General features: G+C 41.9%; 1 protein-coding gene across 1 annotated transcript in view; it reads right to left on the minus strand.

Annotated features, from left to right (window-relative positions):
* Positions 1–20,382, minus strand: part of LOC138676120 (pendrin-like) — a 105,270-nt gene that overhangs the window by 73,623 nt on the left and 11,265 nt on the right. Inside the window, exons 8-13 of the mRNA XM_069765058.1 lie at positions 16,519–16,666; positions 16,206–16,319; positions 14,519–14,596; positions 7,982–8,077; positions 7,191–7,297; positions 4,391–4,460 (exon numbers count right to left, since the gene is read on the minus strand). Of these exons, the coding sequence (XP_069621159.1) occupies positions 4,391–4,460; positions 7,191–7,297; positions 7,982–8,077; positions 14,519–14,596; positions 16,206–16,319; positions 16,519–16,666 (613 nt within the window). The remainder of the gene's footprint in view (positions 1–4,390; positions 4,461–7,190; positions 7,298–7,981; positions 8,078–14,518; positions 14,597–16,205; positions 16,320–16,518; positions 16,667–20,382) is intronic.

The raw sequence follows: 20,382 nt of genomic DNA on the forward strand, positions 1-20,382 counted from the left end.
TAACCCCGGAGAGTCGGGCACAAAACTCCTAGACAGAGCATCCGCCTTCACATTTTTAGAGCCCAGAAGGTATGAAATCACAAAATCAAAACGAGCAAAAAATAACGACCAACGGGCCTGTCTAGGATTCAAGCGCTTGGCAGACTCGAGATAAGTCAAGTTCTTATGATCAGTCAATACCACCACGCGATGCTTAGCACCCTCAAGCCAATGACGCCACTCCTCGAATGCCCACTTCATGGCCAGCAACTCTCGGTTGCCCACATCATAATTACGCTCAGCAGCAGAAAATTTCCTGGAAAAGAAAGCACATGGTTTGAACACTGAGCAACCAGAACCTCTCTGTGACAAAACCGCCCCTGCACCAATCTCAGAAGCATCAACCTCGACCTGGAACGGAAGAGAAACATCAGGTTGACACAACACAGGGGCACAGCAAAAACGACGCTTCAACTCCTGAAAAGCTTCCACGGCAGCAGAAGACCAATTAACCAAATCAGCACCCTTCTTGGTCAAATCGGTCAATGGTCTGGCAATGCTAGAAAAATTACAGATGAAGCGACGATAAAAATTAGCAAAGCCCAGGAATTTCTGCAGACTTTTTAGAGATGTCGGCTGAGTCCAATCCTGGATGGCCTGAACCTTAACCGGATCCATCTCGATAGTAGAAGGGGAAAAGATGAACCCCAAAAATGAAACTTTCTGCACACCGAAGAGACACTTTGATCCCTTCACGAACAAGGAATTAGCACGCAGTACCTGGAAAACCATTCTGACTTGCTTCACATGAGACTCCCAATCATCTGAGAAGATCAAAATGTCATCCAAGTAAACAATCAAGAATTTATCCAGATACTCACGGAAAATGTCATGCATAAAAGACTGAAAAACAGATGGAGCATTGGCAAGTCCGAACGGCATCACCAGATACTCAAAATGACCCTCGGGCGTATTAAATGCCGTTTTCCATTCATCTCCCTGCCTGATTCTCACCAGATTATACGCACCACGAAGATCAATCTTAGTAAACCAACTAGCCCCCTTAATCCGAGCAAACAAGTCAGAAATCAATGGCAAGGGATACTGAAACTTAACAGTGATCTTATTAAGAAGGCGGTAATCAATACACGGTCTTAGCGAACCATCCTTCTTGGCTACAAAAAAGAACCCTGCTCCCAATGGTGACGACGATGGGCGAATATGTCCCTTCTCCAGGGACTCCTTCACATAACTGCGCATAGCGGTGTGTTCAGGTACGGACAAATTAAATAAACGACCCTTAGGGAATTTACTACCAGGAATCAAATCGATAGCACAATCACAATTCCTATGCGGAGGTAGGGCATCAGACTTGGACTCTTCAAATACATCCTGAAAGTCAGACAAGAACTCTGGGATGTCAGAAGGAATGGATGACGAAATAGACAAAAATGGAACATCACCATGTACTCCCTGACAACCCCAGCTGGTTACCGACATAGAGTTCCAATCCAATACTGGATTATGGGTTTGTAGCCATGGCAACCCCAACACGACCACATCATGCAAATTATGCAGTACCAGAAAGCGAATAACTTCCTGATGTGCAGGAGCCATGCACATGGTCAGCTGGGCCCAGTACTGAGGCTTATTCTTGGCCAAAGGTGTAGCATCAATTCCTCTCAACGGAATAGGACACCGCAAAAGCTCCAAGAAAAATCCACAACGTTTAGCATAATCCAAATCCATCAGATTCAGGGCAGCGCCTGAATCCACAAACGCCATGACAGAATACGATGACAAAGAGCACATTAAGGTAATGGACAAAAGGAATTTGGACTGTACAGTACCAATAACGGCAGAGCTATCGAACCGCCTAGTGCGTTTAGGACAATTAGAAATAGCATGAGTAGAATCACCACAATAGAAACACAGTCTGTTCAGACGTCTGTGTTCTTGCCGTTCTACTTTAGTCATAGTCCTGTCGCACTGCATAGGCTCAGGTTTACTCTCAGACAATACCGCCAGATGGTGCACAGATTTACGCTCGCGCAAGCGACGACCGATCTGAATGGCCAAGGACATAGACTCATTCAAACCAGCAGGCATAGGAAATCCCACCATTACATCCTTAAGAGCTTCAGAGAGACCCTTTCTGAACAAAGCCGCTAGTGCAGATTCATTCCACAGAGTGAGTACTGACCACTTCCTAAATTTCTGACAATATACTTCTACATCAGATTTTTCTCAGCCTGATCCACTGAATTAGGCTCATCGTAAAGCAATCCCAGCGCCTGGAAAAATGCATCAACATTACTCAATGCAGAATCTCCTGGTGCAAGAGAAAACGCCCAGTCCTGTGGGTCGCCGCGCAAAAAAGAAATAATAATCAAAACCTGTTGAATAGGATTACCAGAAGAATGAGGTTTCAAGGCCAAAAATAGCTTACAATTATTTCTGAAGCTCAGGAACTTAGTTCTGTCACCAAAAAACAAATCAGGAATCGGAATTCTTGGTTCTAGCATCGATTTCTGATCAATAGTATCTTGAATCTTTTGTACATTTACAACGAGATTATCCATTGAGGAGCACAGAGCCTGAATATCCATGTCCACAGCTGTGTCCTGAAGCACTCTAATGTCTAGGGGAAAAAAAAGACTGAAGACAGAGCTAAGAAAAAAAAATGATGTCAGGATTTCTTTTTTCCCCTCTATTGGGAATCATTGGTGTGGCTCCTTGTACTGTTATGGCTGGCAATCAGGCAACACAGCGTGCAGTAATCAGCGCACATACAGAGATCTGGCAATAACCAAAAACAATAGAACGAGCTCTGAGACGTGGAATCTCTGTAGACTGCAGTACCTGATCTATCCTCACACAACTATAAGCAGCAGTGGATTGCGCCTATCACTACCTATGCAACTTGGCACTGCCTGAGGAGCTGACTAGCCTGAAGATAGAAATACAAGCCTGACTTACCTCAGAGAAATACCCCAAAGGAATAGGCAGCCCCCCACATATAATGACTGTTAGCAAGATGAAAAGACAAACGTAGGAATGAAATAGATTCAGCAAAGTGAGGCCCGATATTCTAGACAGAGCGAGGATAGCAAAGAGAACTATGCAGTCTACAAAAACCCTAAAACGAAAACCACGCAAAGGGGCAAAAAGACCCACCGTGCCGAACTAACAGCACGGCGGTGCACCCCTTTGCTTCTCAGAGCTTCCAGCAAAAGTTAATAGCAAGCTGGACAGAAAAAACAGAAAACAAACTAGAAGCACTTATCTAGCAGAGCAGCAGGCCCAAGGAAAGATGCAGTAGCTCAGATCCAACACTGGAACATTGACAAGGAGCAAGGAAGACAGACTCAGGTGGAGCTAAATAGCAAGGCAGCCAACGAGCTCACCAAAACACCTGAGGGAGGAAGCCCAGAGACTGCAATACCACTTGTGACCACAGAAGTGAACTCAGCCACAGAATTCACAACAGAAGTTAAACCACAGGGAGAAGCTGCATGTACTCACAACTGTTCCCTATACAGACTAGAAAGGCCCTAGCCCCACCACTAAAACACCACCTCAGACCTAACTCCCTAAAAGACCGAAGAGGGGTTTATCGTACCTCCCGGGGAATCAGGGAAGGCTGCAACACACTGCAACCAAGGGAAAAGGAAAGTGTGAAGTAAAATACGAAAACCCAGGGTGAGAAACTAAAACATGTTCATATTGGGTAGTGTGGGAAAACTAAGGTGAACCAAAATAACAGGAACAAGTGACCTCCCAGAAACTTGACAGCGGTAAAAGGAAAAGGTGCTGGGAAGGCATGCAAACAGACTCACTGCAGGAATACAACTGGAGTTTACTAAATAAGGTAACCCCATTAGAAGGGAGTTAATTAAATGTTTTGACCTAATACAGCAGGATCGTTTTTAAGTTGATAATTTTGCATGGTCCCCAAATTGTGTTACAAATATCCAAATAGCCTTTGACAGAAAAGGTTTTCCCACGCCTGCTCTAAAAGCAGCGTCAACCAGCCAAAGATATCTCCAAAAGAGTGTGCCAGTCTCAGATTCAGCTTAAGGTGCCACCCTACATTGGCTGCTGAATAGAACATCTCTCAAGCCCACTTAAATTCCTATGTACTTGAGTCCACCAACATTTTAAAGCTTAAGACAAATGCCCTAAACTTACAGAGGCTTGAAAAAGATCCAGAAACAACATCATTATACACAGAGATGTACTGTGATTTCCCTGAAATGCATTATTGCTGGTAACCATTGGTCCAGACCATGGGCAAATTCTGCCTAATATTTTAATCCAAATAATGTAAATAGGAATAACATTATGCAATCATTTCAATAAGTTTCTATATTTTAATAAGGAATAAAATTAAAATGCATTTTCTACATACATTTCTGTAGTTCTGGATATCTTTGTAAATATCCGTACCAGGAATGTTTCCAAGAGAACTGTATGATGGACTGAAAAAGAGAAATAAAATTGGATATTTTAAAGGGAACCTGTCATGTTCCCAAACACTATTACCCCGCAGATTTGATGTTAATCTTCAAGTTAATGACGTTCTAAAACTGTGCGGCCAAAGCACTAAAAGCAGGGAGAAAATTAACTTTATTCCTCCCGGCAGCCCCTAGCTGTCAATTATAGATGTGATTCGGGGCGGCTTCAATCACTGCTTATTACACAGTAGATAGCAGCTGTAACCACTTGCTGGCACATTGACTGACAGCCATAACTGCACTGATACACTGCACAGCCAGCTGTCAGTTAAGTGCCAGGACGTGGTCACAGTCACCACTCACTGTCTACTGAGCAGTGACTAAAGTTTTGTCAGCCGCTTCTCTATGAAAGCTAGAAAGAATATTTCCTCCTGGTAGCTGGGATTTCAGTGCGGCGGCAGAACAGCTTTAGATTAACCCCATATCTGCAGGTTAATAGCGAATGTGGACGTGATAGGTTCTCTTTAACGACCAAAACAATACCACAGCAATGCTATATATTGTGCCAATGTACTATTATTATTAATACTATTACTATTAATATACTAGAATATATTATTACTACTTTATTATAGATGTTTTACATTATCATAATCTTTCATAATACTTAACCCCTTCACAACATACGGTGCATGTTGTGTCTCCCCCTTTGATGCAGGCTCCGGCGCTGAGCCTGCATCTTTTCTGGCCCACATCAGCTGATAAGTTCCCCTAACAGCCGAGGGAGGAATCGCGATCCATCCACGGCTGTTAACCTGTTAAATGCCGATGTCAGTATTTGACAGCAGCATTTAACATGCATTTGTTTTATTAAACCGGAATGCATCATCAAAAAACAGTTTCTTAAGTGTGTATTTTTTATCTGTTTTTTATTTTTTGACTGTTGATAGTTATCGTTATGGGGACAGTTATCGTATCTGAGCTGTTGTTCTTTTCTGTGAACAGAATAAGGAGATATGCTGCAGCCACATGAATGTAGTGGACGGATGTCTGGCCATTGGTGTCATGTCCTAGGTATGCTCTGTGCCTTTAAGGTACCATCACATTTAGCGACGCTGCAGCGATCTAGACAACGATCCCGATCGCTGCAGCGTCGCTGTGTGGTCGCTGGAGAGCTGTCACACAGACAGCTCTCCAGCGACCAACGATGCCGAAGTCCCCTGGCAACCAGGGTAAACATCGGGTTACTAAGCGCAGGGCCGCGCTTAGTAACCCAATGTTTACCCTGGTTACCAGTGCTAATGTAAAAAAAAAAGACACTACATTCTTACATTCCGGTGTCTGTCCCCCAGCGCTGTGCTTTCCTGCACTGACTGTGAGCGCCGACTGGCCGTAAAGCACAGCGGTGACGTCACCTCTGTAATCTGCTTTACGGCTGGCCGGCGCTGACAGTGCAAGGAAGCAGAACGCCGAGGGACGCGACAGACACTGGAATGTAAGTATGTAGTGTTTGTTTTTTACATTTACACTGGTAACCAGGGTAAACATCGGGTTACTAAGCACGGCCCTGCGCTTAGTAACCCGATGTTTACCCTGGTTACCAGTGAAGACATCGCTGAATCGGCGTCACACACACCGATTCAGCGATGTCTGCGGGAGATCCAGCGACGAAATAAAGTTCTGGACTTTCTGCTCCGACCAACGATGTCACAGCAGGATCCAGATCGCTGCTGCGTGTCAAACACAGCGATATCGCTAGCCAGGATGCTGCAACGTCACGGATCGCTAGCGATATCGTTGTGAAGTTGGTCAGTGTGAAGGTACCTTTACTAAAGTCAATGTGCAGTGAAGATGTAGAGGAGAGCTATGACCACCACATATGGTCAGTCTGGGGTCCTCTGTTATTTGCCTCCAGCTTTATATTCTAATAGTGATGTTACCTTGTCAGTCTGCCTGTGATAATAATGAGGTGGCTATATAATAGTCTACAGAACAGACGCGTCATCCTATAATGTGGGTTAGTCGTCAGTGTGAAAACGGCAAGATTTCAAATATTTCCATGAAGTATTAAGAATGTTCAATGTAAAAATTTGATGTATACAATAAGTCATATTCTAAAGGTACATTTTATTTTGTGCACTGGTAATTATTTGTACACCAACAATGTATTTTGAAGAGATATACTATAGTTTTGTGCTTTTCCCCATTGGCGAGTAAAGGGTCACCATGTTGGTTTTTGTTGAGGATAGAGAAGGAACTGTCTCCGTAATAAAGAGCAGCCAAATGCAATACTAAGACAGCACGAATATTACCTGCACCAGTAAAAAAAAAAAGAAATGTTTGCAATCTGCTGTTACAGATCACAAAAGTAATTGAGAAATAATGATGTGGCAGCACGGTGGGCTCAGTGGTTAGCACTTGCAGCGCTGGAGTCCTGGGTTCAAATCCCACCAAGGACAACATCTGCAAAGAGTTTGTATGTTCTCTCCGTGTTTTTGTGGTTCTCTCTGGTTTTCTTCCACACTCCAAAGACATACTGATAGGGAATTTATATTGTGAGCCCCAATGGGGACAGTGACTAAATTGCTGTGGAATAAATGATGCTATATAAGTGAGTAAAATAAATAATATCTTTTTTTTCTATTTCTCTCTTTTCTTTCTTCTCTTCTATAAAAAGAAGTCATGTTTTTTTTCATTTTGTATATGCTGCTCTTCTCTCTATACTTTGACAATAGCAGAAACTGTCATACTCACTACTGAATACGCAGAATAACAGTAAAAAGTCCAAACAGGATGCCAGCCAGTAATCCCAAATCAATGTCCAAAAGTAAAGATGCAAAAAATGTGAAAAGCCAGATTGCCTGGAAAGAAACGTGTATACATAATCTTTGTGTTACTTGGTTTCTCTATGCTAGTCACACCATGTAATAAAGAATTCACAGTATCAACCTATGTGCACAAAACCAACTAGGCATCTCTAGCTGTCATTTTCTGATAAGTATGAGAAGGTATAGGCTCACGCAAGCTGCCACGTTACTGATCCATCATCTAGGTCAACCATCTAATTGGAAGTCATGAGACGATGCCTTTAGAAATCTAAGGGGTCTTAACTGTATCTCCATGCAGTATGTAGACTATTCATTGTGGCGGAACATACAAAATTATTTATTGCTGGACTTTCTATGAATTAAACAAACAAATTTTGAGATATTTGCACCTAGTATTATATGGCTATTTTCGCCTAATAGAAGTAATGGGTGCCAGACAGATGTTATATGGCACATGTTCGCAGCTCCATAGTACAAAGCCACAAGGGCTACCTTGGGCCTCTTTACAGCCCCTTGCTGAAGTGATCCCACTGCTAGGTTTACAGCAAGTTCTCTAGTAAGAACTTCATGAGAGAATCCTGGCCCCTAAAATGGTTCACATGTATTCATGTATGTTAGTCAAGGACAGTTGTCAATAAAAATATAACTACCATAGTAATTTAAAGGAAAAGCAATGCTGTGAGATAACAGGAGAGCGTTAATACAATAGGAACTTACCGTATCCCACTTGTTTTGTCTCCATAATTTAGGAATATCAGACACTTGCCAGAACATCCCCTTAAGATTAGATATAACTATGGCAGCCAAGACCGACTGTAATAAGAAAGAACTCATCTTTATGATGCTATGTCAGTATTTTTAATAAAAAATGTGTTATTTTACAGGTGAGGTATTCAATTCATCACAAGATAGTGTAATCATGAGTACAGTGCTGTCTAAGCCTGTGTACACTGCTTATTGCCTCATTTGTACAGTAAGGTAAGGCAAATTCATTATGCTGTTTTGAAATTACTAACGTTTTATTTAAAGGGAACCTGTCACCAGAAAAAAAACACTGTTAACCTGCAGATTTGGGGTTAATCTGGAGTTTAATAGTATTAATAACCTGCCTGGTGACTACTGAATCTTGCAGCAGGGCACCTGGAGTCAGCACCCTGAGGGGGTGGGGACGCCCCACCACAACTACAATCACTGTGATTGGCTATTCGTTTTGAACAGCCAATCAGTGTTTTCAGTGTTTCAGGTAATGGAATTATCTGAAACACTAATGTCCAGCCTACGATCGGTGCTGTAAGAGCACTGAACATAGGCTGGAACCTAGAAACCACGGCATCACCAGGGCTAGCTCTGCCCTGATTGGTACGATCAGATAACAGCACCAATTGGAGTGCACAGACGCGATCTGATACCACAGTGACCACCCTGTACTGTGTCATTCTGTAGTGCTGTGCTGGGCCTTGTGATGCCACAAACTTTTTCAAGCCTGTGACATCACTTTTGCTGGTGCTGCTGCTGAAGAAGAAAGAAGACGTTCCTGATCCTCCCCTGATCCATTCCTGATTACTGATCTTTCCTAATCCACCCCAATCCCCCTCTCCCCTTTTACCCCCTTTTACCTCTCCCCAACCCCTCCTTCTGCCACTCAGCGCTGATCAGTACTTGATCGCTCGATTTTTGGCATTTTTTAAATTTTTTGTGCGTCCTGCAGCCACTGAGCACTGATCAGTGATGCAAGTCATCAATCTGCACGCTTGCTCGCTATTTTCAAGGACATTTTTTGTCCTTCTTTTTGTCATTGTCTAGCCCACCCTTTGTTGCACCACTTGGTGTATGCGTCCGACAGCCTCCAAGCCAATGATCAGATACACATCACTAATTAGCATCCGTGCTCACTTTTGGCAAAGACTATTTTTTTTTCATCCTTTTTTGCACCACATCTGTGCCTGCGTCCTGCAGCGGTCGAGTGCTGATCACTGACACATCACTGATCAGCCTCTGGTTATTTTGTTATTTTTGTATGTGAAAAAAGAATTAAATACACAAATTAGTTAATAGTTGAAAATAATTAATTAGGGACAGTAAAAATGTACTGTAGTAATCGATATCTACTACAGTATTTTTTACTGAATCATGTCAGGCTTATTGTTAGATAGCATGGAAAAAAACTGATCGGCCTCTGGTTTTTGCTCTTTTTTGTTTTCTATTTTACCAAATTTTATATATTTTTTTATATTTAGCTTTTTCGTTTTAGATTATTTTTTTCCTCTTTTAAGTTAAAAAAAAGTGTACACCAAGTATTCACACACATACCTGAATAAAATTTGGTACACACACAACCACCACATGCGAGAAAAAATGTCCCACTCGTCCCAATCACAGTATTCAGCGGGGGAGACATACACCTTCCTTTCCTCTGACACTTAGGGCCCCTTTCCACTTGTGTGAGAAAAAAGCGGTCCGATTTACGGACCGAAAAAACTGATGTAACGTCTGCGAGTGCCATGCGAGTGTCATGCGAGTGTGATGCGAGTTTTTTATCGCAACATCCGTATGACATCCGTATTGCTGTCCGATTTTTACGCACGGGTCTCCTTTGAAAAACCGGTAATTCAGCGCAGAGTACAGTAAAATCACACTGACAGGTTAGATTAGAGTAGATATATACGCATAGAATAGGTATATATACATATATGTATGTCAGGGAGACACCTATATATATATATATATATTTATATTTAATGCAGCGTGAGATAGCTTTAAAGCTGGTAATTCAATTACCGGCTTTTGCTTTCTCCTTCCTAAACCCGACATGATATGAGACCTGGTTTACATACAGTAAACCATCTCATATCACCATTTTTTTAGCATATTCCACACTACTAATGTCAGTAGTGTGTATATGCAAAATTTGACCGTTCTAGCTATTATATTTAAGGGTTAAATGGCAGAAAAAATTGGTGTGGGCTCCCGCGCAATTTTCTCCGCCAGAGTAGTAAAGCCAGTGACTGAGGGCAGATATTAATAGCCTGGAGAGGGTCCATGGTTATTGGCCCCCCCGGCTAAAAACATCTGCCCCCAGCCACCCCAGAAAAGGCACATCTGGAAGATGCGCCTATTCTGGCACTTGGCCACTCTCTTCCCATTCCCGTGTAGCGGTGGGATATGGGGTAATGAAGGGTTAATGCCACCTTGCCTAATTAATAATGGAGAGGCGTCAATTATGACACCTATCCATTATTAATCCAATTGAATGAAAGGGTTAAAAAAAAAACCACACATTGTTAAAAATTATTTTAATGAAATAAATAAAATATTACAACAACCTTTGTTTTTAACGCCCAATCCAATCACTGAAGATCCTCGTTCTGTAACCAAAAAAACATAATAAACCAACAATATACATACCTTCCGCAGATCTGTAAAGTCCAACGATGTAAATCCTTCTGAAGGGGTTAAAACATTTTGCAGCCAGGAGTTCTGCTAATGCAACGCTACTCCTCGCTGCAAAACCCCAGGGAATGAAGGTAAAGTAGGTCAATGACCTATATTTACCTGCATTTGCGGTGAGGCGCCCTCTGCTGGCTGTTCATAGATCGTGGGAGCTTTCCTTGAAACCTCCCAGGCTTTCTAGGAAAGTTCCCACGATCTATGAACAGCCAGCAGAGGGCGCCTCACCGCAAATGCAGGTAAATATAGGTCATTGACCTACTTTACCTTCATTCGCTGGGGTTTTGCAGCGAGGAGTAGCATTGCATTAGCAGAACTCCTGGCTGCAAAATGTTTTAACCCCTTCAGAAGGATTTACATCGTTGGACTTTACAGATCTGCGGAAGGTAAGTATATTGTTGGTTTATTATGTTTTTTTGGTTACAGAACGAGGGTCTTCAGTGATTGGATTGGGCGTTAAATAAAATATTACAACAACCTTTGTTTTTATTTCATTAAAATAATTTTTAATAATGTGTGTGTGTTTTTTTTTAACCCTTTCATTCAATTGGATTAATAATGGATAGGTGTCATAATTGACGCCTCTCCATTATTAATTAGGCTTAATGTCACCTTACAATAGCAAGGCGGCATTAACCCTTCATTACCCCATATCCCACCGCTACACGGGAATGGGAAGAGAGTGGCCAAGTTCCAGAATAGGCGCATCTTCCAGATGTGCCTTTTCTGGAGTGGCTGGGGGCAGATGTTTTTAGCCAGGGGGGGGGGGGGCAAATAACCATGGACCCTCTCCAGGCTATTAATATCTGCCCTCAGTCACTGGCTTTACTACTCTGGCGGAGAAAATTGCGCGGGAGCCCACGCCAATTTTTTCCGCCATTTAACCCTTAAATATAATAGCTAGAACGGCCAAATTTTGCATATACACACTACTAACATTAGTAGTGTGGAATATGCAAAAAAAAATGGTGATATGAGATGGTTTACTGTATGTAAACCAGGTCTCATATCATGTCGGGTTTAGGAAGGAGAAAGCAAAAGCCGGTAATTGAATTACCAGCTTTAAAGCTGTCTCGCGCTGCATTAAATATAAATATATATATATATATATATATATATATATATATATATATAGGTGTCTCCCTGACATATATATATGTATATATACCTATTCTATGTGTATATATCTACTCTCATCTAACCTGTCAGTGTGATTTTACTGTACTCTGCGCTGAATTGCCGGCTTTTCTAAGGACACGGGTGCGTAAAAATCGGACAGCACTTGCATGGTGCGAGTGCTGTGCGTTTTTTTTCTGGCACCCATTGACTTGCATTGGCGAGTCTCGTCCGAGAATCTCAGCAATACGCAGCATGCTGCGATTTTTTTTCTCAGCCGACACAGATTTTTCTCAGTCCGATTTCGGCTGGGAAAAAAAATCGCTAATGGAATGTCACCTATTGAAAAACATTGGTCCGAGTGCAATCCGATTTTTTATCGGATTGCACTCGTCCGTTTTTCTCACAAGTGGAAAGGGGCCCTTAAAGTGAGGGAGAGAATCCCACCTTCCAAAATGTCACTCCTTCCCTTCCAAGCCTTACCGTGTGCCCAAACAGTAGTTTTCTTCCACATATGGGGTATCAGCGTACTCAGGGGAAATTGCACAACAGATTTTGGGGTCCATTTTCTCCTGATACCCTTGTGAAAATAAAAAATGTGGGGCTAAAAGATCATTTTTGTGGAAAAAAATAGATTTTTTATTTTCACGGCTCCACGTTATAAACTTCTGTGAAGCACCTGGGGGCTGAAGGTGCTCACCACACATCTAGATAAGTTCCTTGTGTGGTCTAGTTTCCAAAATAGTGTCATTTGTGGGGTTTCCACTGTTTAGGCACATCAGGGGCTCAACAAACGCGACATGGTGTCCTCTCTCGATTCTAGCCCATTTTTTTGCATTCAGAAAGTCAAACTCCTTCCTTTCCAAGCCCTTCTGTGCATCCAAAAAGTGTTTTTTTTTCTCACATATGGGTTATTGGCATACTCAGGAGAAATTGCACTCCAAATTTTGGGGTCCATTTTCTTCTGTTACCCTTGTGAAAAATAAAAAAATGGGTCTAAAGTAACATTTTTGTGGAAAAAAAAAGTAAAATGTTCATTTTTTTTCCTTCCACTTTGCGTCAATTCCTGTGAAGCACCCTAAAGGTTAATACATTTCTTGAAAGTGGTTTTGAGCACCTTGAGGGGTGTTTTTTTCAGAATGGTGTCACTTTTGGGTACTTGCTGTCATATAGGCCTCCAGAGTCACTTCAAATGTTATCACTAAAACATGGTTTTGTAAATTATTGATAAAAATGAGAAATTGCTGGTCAACTTTTAACCCTTATAGCTTCCTAATAAAAAATTATGTTTAAAAAAATTGTGCTTATGAAAATTAGACATGTGGAAAATATTGTTTATTATCTATTTTATGTGACATAGACTGCCATGACACTAGCAGTATTTGGTCAGTATTTTACATCAGTATTTGTAAGCCAAAACCAGGAGTGGAACAAATAGAGGAAAAGTATAATAGAAACATATGCACCACTTCTGCACTTATCACCCACTCCTGGTTTTGGCTTACAGATACTGATGTAAAATACTGAACAAATACTGCTAGTGTGACGGCAGCCATAACTCTCTGGTGTCACGCCGCAGCTATGCAGGTAGATGCACGCTCCACCATATGGTAGTAGAGTGGAGGGAAGACTGCAACACTTGCCAGAGCAGACCTGCAGCGCTGCAGCGAGGCCACCACTAGGTGGCAACAGAGAAGTCAAACAAACCATGTCAAAAACCATTAGAGTAACGTAGTACAAAGAGGAAAATCAACACAGAGTCAGAGACGTGCCAGAGGGTCAATACCAGACGGAAGCAGAAGTACCAGGAGCAAAAGACAGAGACAGGTCTGAGACAAAGCCGAGTCAAGATCAAGAGAGTCCAAACACAAAGGGAAAACACTGAGTAGGAACGCGGGAAGAGGAATAAACAGACACAGGAACAATCAGGGATCGCAGCAGGACAAATCTGGATATAACCAGAGTAAGCTACTCACACTGTAGGCAGAAGCTATAACTGACACTGCCAGCAGGATGCCACAGAGCTAAATAGCAAACCTGAACCCAGAATGAGGCAGAACAAAGTTAACCCTTGACATGATCAGCCCTGGCAAAGGGCAGACAGGACAAAAACCAGGACCAGATCATTACATCTGGGTTAAGGGCATAAAAATTCAAAGTTTGAAATTTTCAAAATTTTCACCAAATTTCCTATTTTTTCACAAATAAACCCAAGTTACATCAATTAAATTTACCACTATTATGGAGTACAATATGTCACGAAAAACAGTCTCAGAATCAGCGGCATCCTTGAAGCGTTCCAGAGTAATTACCTCATAAAATGACACTGGTCTGAATTGTAAAATTTGGCCTGGTATTGAAAATGAAAACAGACTTGGGGGTAAAGGGGTTAATAATGCTATTAACCTGCAAATTAACCCCATATCTGTATATCTCCATATCTTCTGATGACAGGTTCCCTTTGATCAGTATAGAAAGTGTACAAATGTACATTCTGTTTTTTGTTTTAAAAATCATTCCAAAAAGTATTTCCACCACGTTGTGCCTTTCTTATATCAAAATGGAATATATACTACAGTGTACTGATATATTACAGAACCGTAATTAGACTTTCTAATATAATGCAGACATAGATTCAAAAAAACAAAAAGGCTAAACATACGGTATATCCACAAAATAAAACTCAGGTACCTTCTGAAGGGGTTCCAGGTATGTGCCAACTGATAGCAAGGAAATCATAACTACTGCAGCAGTAATTAAACCTGCAATCTAAAAAAAAAGGTTGATATTACCATTAATTACTACATGGATACACATAACTGAATGGTATGCAGCAAGTGATTACATAAACTAAAGGGATTGTCCAATGTGTCTTTATTTTAACAAATGTGTTGGGAACATGATTTTGTAGCACTTTCTCCAACACCTTTATGACGTTCTACCCACTTGATACTAAAGCTTTTGTCAAAGACTGCACAGTATTCCTACTCTCAAAATGGCAGTGACTAGAGAAGACCAGAAGAGCATGAAGCTAGACCTGTTCATCAGCTCCTTCCAAGTGAAAGACCATGTCATTCAGAGATATCATTCAAGGACAGGTCTGGTCAAATGGCCGCCATCAGTAGGAGCAGTATTAAACAGAGCAATATTGCACATGTGTTCTTTCCCTCAACAACTTTGCCAATCCAGATGGTTTAGACAGGTTAATAAAATGCTATTTATATGTTAGGTTCCCATTGCGTTAGGGCAATCCGTTAATCGCATAGCGCTAGCGGATTGCGCTAAAGCAATGCTTCTATAGGGTCGGCTTTCTCCCTCCCCGCTAGTGCAGATCCCCGATCTGCGCTTGCGAGGAACGGGCCTCGGACGCTGCAAGCAGCGTCCAAGGTCCGTCACAAACGAACGGCACATCGCTAGCGCGTGCCGAAAATGGCATGCGCTAGCGATGCGCTTCAGCAAAAAATAACATTGCTGTCAATGGGTGCGCTAATGGACCTGTTGCACGGCGTTAATTGCGACATTTTCGCCGTGCAACGCAGTCCGTTAGCGTGCACACATTAACGCAATGGGAACCTACCGACCTCTATAATGTTGGAATTTTTGAGGATCAAGCAGTGTTTTAACAGAAAAAGAAAGTGTTTATTAAATCATTTACTTCATTACTTTACTTTAAAAATATGATACAGAGTAATTTCTAAAAGGAGTGCCTCCAGCCAAGAGGGAACCCAACTCCAGATTATATACACAAGATACATAAGCTTTCAATAGATGCAGATCGTGAAAAAAATCAAAAAAAGAAAAAACCAAAACACATCCCAGATCAATAGGTTGAAAAAAATGGAGAGCAGGCACCTAAACAATTGCATGGTATTTTATCTTCTCAATTACTCTGTATCATATTCTTGAAGTAAATTAATAAAGTAAATGTTTTTATAAATCTTCCCTTTTGTGTTAAAGCGCTTCTTGATCCCCAAAATTCAAACATTATAATGGTCAGTATGTTCTAGTTTCGGTGGGGTGCTACCACCTACTGAGAAAGGCATTGGGTTTTTTTGGACTATTTTGTTTATCATATTATACCAAATGTTGCATTTTTTGTGTGTATCTTATTTTTGGTATGTAGGTCCCCCCAACACCCATGGAGTAACGTTTGTAGAGTCTTCAATTTGGCGCATGTTTGCAGCATTTGGTGCTAAAAAGCAAAAACCGATAAATGACAAAAGTAAACAGAATTTTGGATTTTGCGCCAAATTCGTGAATTGCATGCACCATTTTTGAAGAATTTGGTGAAACACCAGTAAATACCACAAGATAAATAAAAAAGTAACTTCAATAGATTGGAAGTAATGAATAGGGATCTGTGTGTTTGTATTCTCACCTGGGTTTTCCCTCCAGTACTTTCTTGCACCGCAGTACGTGAAAGGGCGGTAGAAGCACAAAAGCAAGAGAAACAACCACTGAATAAATTACTGACTCCAAATGCAATGAATTCCTGTAAATACAAAGTAAAGTACCATATTTATACACTACTTTTTGATATATTATGCTCTCTTTTCTACACTTTCATTACAAATATATTTTAAGTGGTACATGTTACTATAGTGCTGTATTACTGATTGTATATAGTGTAATTGTAATGTTCATTGTCTTAGTACATAACTACAGACAATAACATTATTATTATACTTTACCTGATTTCCATCGATCTCATAGTTATACTTTGTAGCATAAACTTTTCCCAAAGAAACAGCCAAGGCGTAGCCTAAAATCCCAATGGAGAAAGCTGGCACAAACAATTGTGAAAAGAGATTGACGTCTGGTGCCACGGGTGGTAGGAAGCTTAATTTTCAAATACAGAAAAAAAATTCTTTCAGAAATTATTTAGATTTCATATAAAATACAAAAGTCATCAAATATTTCAAGATTTTTCATGGTGTGTAATAATGAGCGGTCCAGCTATAATGTACTGAATGATAAATGAATTGTTCCTTCTGCAACAGTCCAACTATTTTCCCTGGAACACTTGATAAAGCTTAAGGTTACGTTCTCATGATGAGCTTTTGGTTTGTTTTTCATGTTGCAGAATTTCTGCACCTGCATTATTTAGGCTGGTTTCACACTAGTGTTTGGCAGGGCTGTGCAGGGCAGCCCCACCCACTGCTGCACTTCTTTCTTTAGCTTTGCCTACGTCTGCATGCATCCTGCATACCCCATCTCTAACATTGGGTACGCAGACCATACGGATGTATACGGATGCCTCCGCATGCGCCGTTTTGATGCTGTGCTGAACTGTGTCGAACGCAACATGTTGCATTTTATTGAGGTTGGCGCATCGTCAAAACGACACATGCAAAGGCATCCGCATACATCCGCATGGCCTGCGTACCCAATGTTAAAGATAGGAACGCAGGACGCCTGCAGATGTAGGTGGAGCTGAAGGAAGAGGTGCAGCAGTGTGCGGGGCTTCAGGGAGGAAGAAGTCTGCCATCCGCAGCCCTGCCGAACGCTTGTGTGAAACTAGCCTAAAATTAGGTGACTTGCGGTTTTTCATTGCGTTTTTGTGTGGGTTTTTCAACATGCATTTTTATTGCGTTTTTGACTTTGTGATTTTTTTTGTCTCTTTTTGGTGTTGTCATGCTTTAAATAAAGTTGCTTTTTTGTAATTGCTGGTAATTGATTTTGACAAAACTTGATTGATATATTTAGGTGCGGATTACATGAGTTTTTGATTCTTTTCTACTGCACTGACACACTTAAAACGCATGTGCATTTTTTATCTCAGGAGTTTCCACATCTAATGCAAGTCTATGGGGAAAATTTGTCGTACCCGCTAGAGAAATTGACATGCTGCAAATTTGAAAAGCACATCGCAGGTCAGTTTTTAATGCGTTAAAAATAAGCATAGAGCACGTGAATTTTCTATAAATCCCATCCACTTTGCTGGAACTGTAAGGCCCCTTTCACACATCAGGTTTTTGCCCTTAGGCACAATCCGGCGAATTTTGAAAAAAAAAACGGATCCAGTAAAAGTTGCTGCCGGATCCGTTTTTCTCTCATAGACTTGCTTTAGCGCTGGATTGTGCCTGATAGTCTCACGTTTCATCCGTTTTTTGCCGGATTCGTCCAAAATTAGTTTTCCGGCGGCCGGAGAAAACGTACAAAGGAACATTTTTTCTGTCCAGTGAAAAACCGCACAACAACTGATCCGGTGAAAAACAGATGAAATGTGAGGTTAAATGATGGAATCCGGCGACCGATTCCATTTTTTTTTTAAGAAATCATGCATTGTCCATTCTGGAAACTCTCTCTCTCACCCCGGAACAGGAAGTGCAAACTCTATCCCCAGGTTAGAAACAAAAAGGGATCCAGCAAAAATACGGATCCAGTACATCAGTTTTCACAATTTGCAACGGAACCGTTTTTTGCAAAATTAGCCAGATTGTGCCTGACAGCTAAAAACTGATGTGTGAAGGAGGCCTAAGACGTTGCGTTTTTGATGAAGCAAAAATACAGTGTCAAAAAGCACCAAGAGCTCATTGTGGAAACGTAGCCTTAGAGTTCCATTTTATTACTGTCTACACACTATTCCCCCTATTCTCGATCAGATGTGTGCCGACCAAGTAAAAATCAGACAACACACTGACCAATGTAATTCAATATTGCTGTTCCGATGAGTTTCCTTCACTTGGAGCGAGGGTACGAGTGAGAAAAAAACGAAACTTGCATGTATATTGGGCAAGACTCACCCATTCAAGTCTATGGGTGCGCAAAAATATCGGATTCCATACATCCTTTACATAGCATCCAATTTGTACTGATATATTGCCATTATTATCCTATTGAAACCTTATTTGAAAACGTACATTTTAAATTGTTGATGTCTAAAAATCGGATGTCCCATGGACCTACTATATGGACACACGGAGAGCAAGCGGATAAAAATGTGAATGAAAATCGTCCATGTATTCTGGATGATAATCCAAAGATTCTTCATATACTTGTCTGAACCCAGCCTGGGGCTAAGATTCACTCGTAGCTTATTTGGCGTGGATTTTCTACTTGTAAAATCTGTGGATGACTTGTAACTTAATCTCATCCACATTCTGCATTTTGTTTTTTTGTTTTTTGTGCAAGACATTTACAAAACTAAGCAGTTTTATTTAAAACATGTGTGAGGCTGTGGCCTCTGATACAGCTAGGGGGTGCTGTTTGTTCTCCCCAGAATGTGCATGCAGACGGATGAAGTCCATAGGTGTGCATGAGAGTCATGGATTTCCGGTCCGGGTTTTCCAGGTGGCTGAAGGCCACAAGTTTGTGTGTGTTTTAAACTCCTGCAGTAAGGGGTATGGGTGTGTCAGGCGCACATCAATGTCAGTCTGGTGTGTGCTGGTCTGCAGAGTGCATGGAGGCCAGCAGAGCCAGCACCCAGGGCAGCTGATAGCCTGGCACCCGCAGCGTACACAGAGATGCAAGTCGTCCATGGTACTGGTCTCGGATGTGGACAGTCCTGTGCCCGGAGGTGGATATGGTGCCCGGCTGCTATCCGGAGGATATCCTGAACTGTGTACGACTGTGTGAGTAATGAGTCTGTAAGAGACTGTGATACAGCGATGCAGGACACCCACGAGAACTAGTCAGAGGAGGGCTGGTGTGTGTAGTGTCTGCAACATATGAGGCTGTGTGTATGGAGACGTATAGAGACTGTGAGATGGCGTGCGGTCGCCCAGGGAAACTGGACAAGGGAAGTCTGGCCTGTTTAGGGACCGCAAATCTAAAGCCATGTGATATGCATTACTTTGAACTGGTGTAAATTGATCACTGAAGTTATATGCATTTATGTGAAGTGGACTTTAATGCTGTGAAGAAACACATTAAAAGAGACTTTTTGTGTTTGAATTTGTGGGTCATTGCTTCTTCACTGCGTACGAAGCTGCTGCAGCTTTACATATGGTGGAGAATGCGAGGGGCAGTGTGAACTGAGGCATACCCCAATGCGTGCTGCATAGCATTGTGCAAAGTCGGTTGGAATTGTTTTTTTTTCTTCTCAAGACAGCTTGCTGTGGCTCGGCGGGGCCATGAAGATTGAAGGCTTCTGGCGGTAACTCGGTGGGGTTACGAAGACTTGCTGTGGATCGGCTGGTCCACGAATTCTGCGCAGCAGGAGCTGTAGTTCTGGCAGCAGCAGCTAGAGGCGCTGCAGTTGCAGCAGAGAATGTGTTTATGTAGTGTTTTGGGCATGGAACCTGAAAATATTGAGATGCCTGCCATAGGGGTCGCCAAATTAGGGTCAGAGTGTAATCCCAATAGGCTTCCCCCTAGAGGTGTTGGCAGGAGAAACTGAAAACGCTGTTTTAGGCGGGGATGTCACAGGGTCATACCGATGCCTTATTATCTCGCGCCCATACGGGGTAAGAAGTGTTCAACCCCACAGGTATGAACAGGGGGAGGATATGTGAGGCTGTGGCCTCTGATACAGCTAGGGGGCGCTGTTTGTTCTCCCCAGAATATGCATGCAGACGGATGAAGTCCATAGGTGTGCATGAGTCACGGATTTC

Source organism: Ranitomeya imitator, chromosome 4, assembly GCF_032444005.1.
Source record: "Ranitomeya imitator isolate aRanImi1 chromosome 4, aRanImi1.pri, whole genome shotgun sequence".
NCBI lineage: Eukaryota > Metazoa > Chordata > Amphibia > Anura > Dendrobatidae > Ranitomeya > Ranitomeya imitator.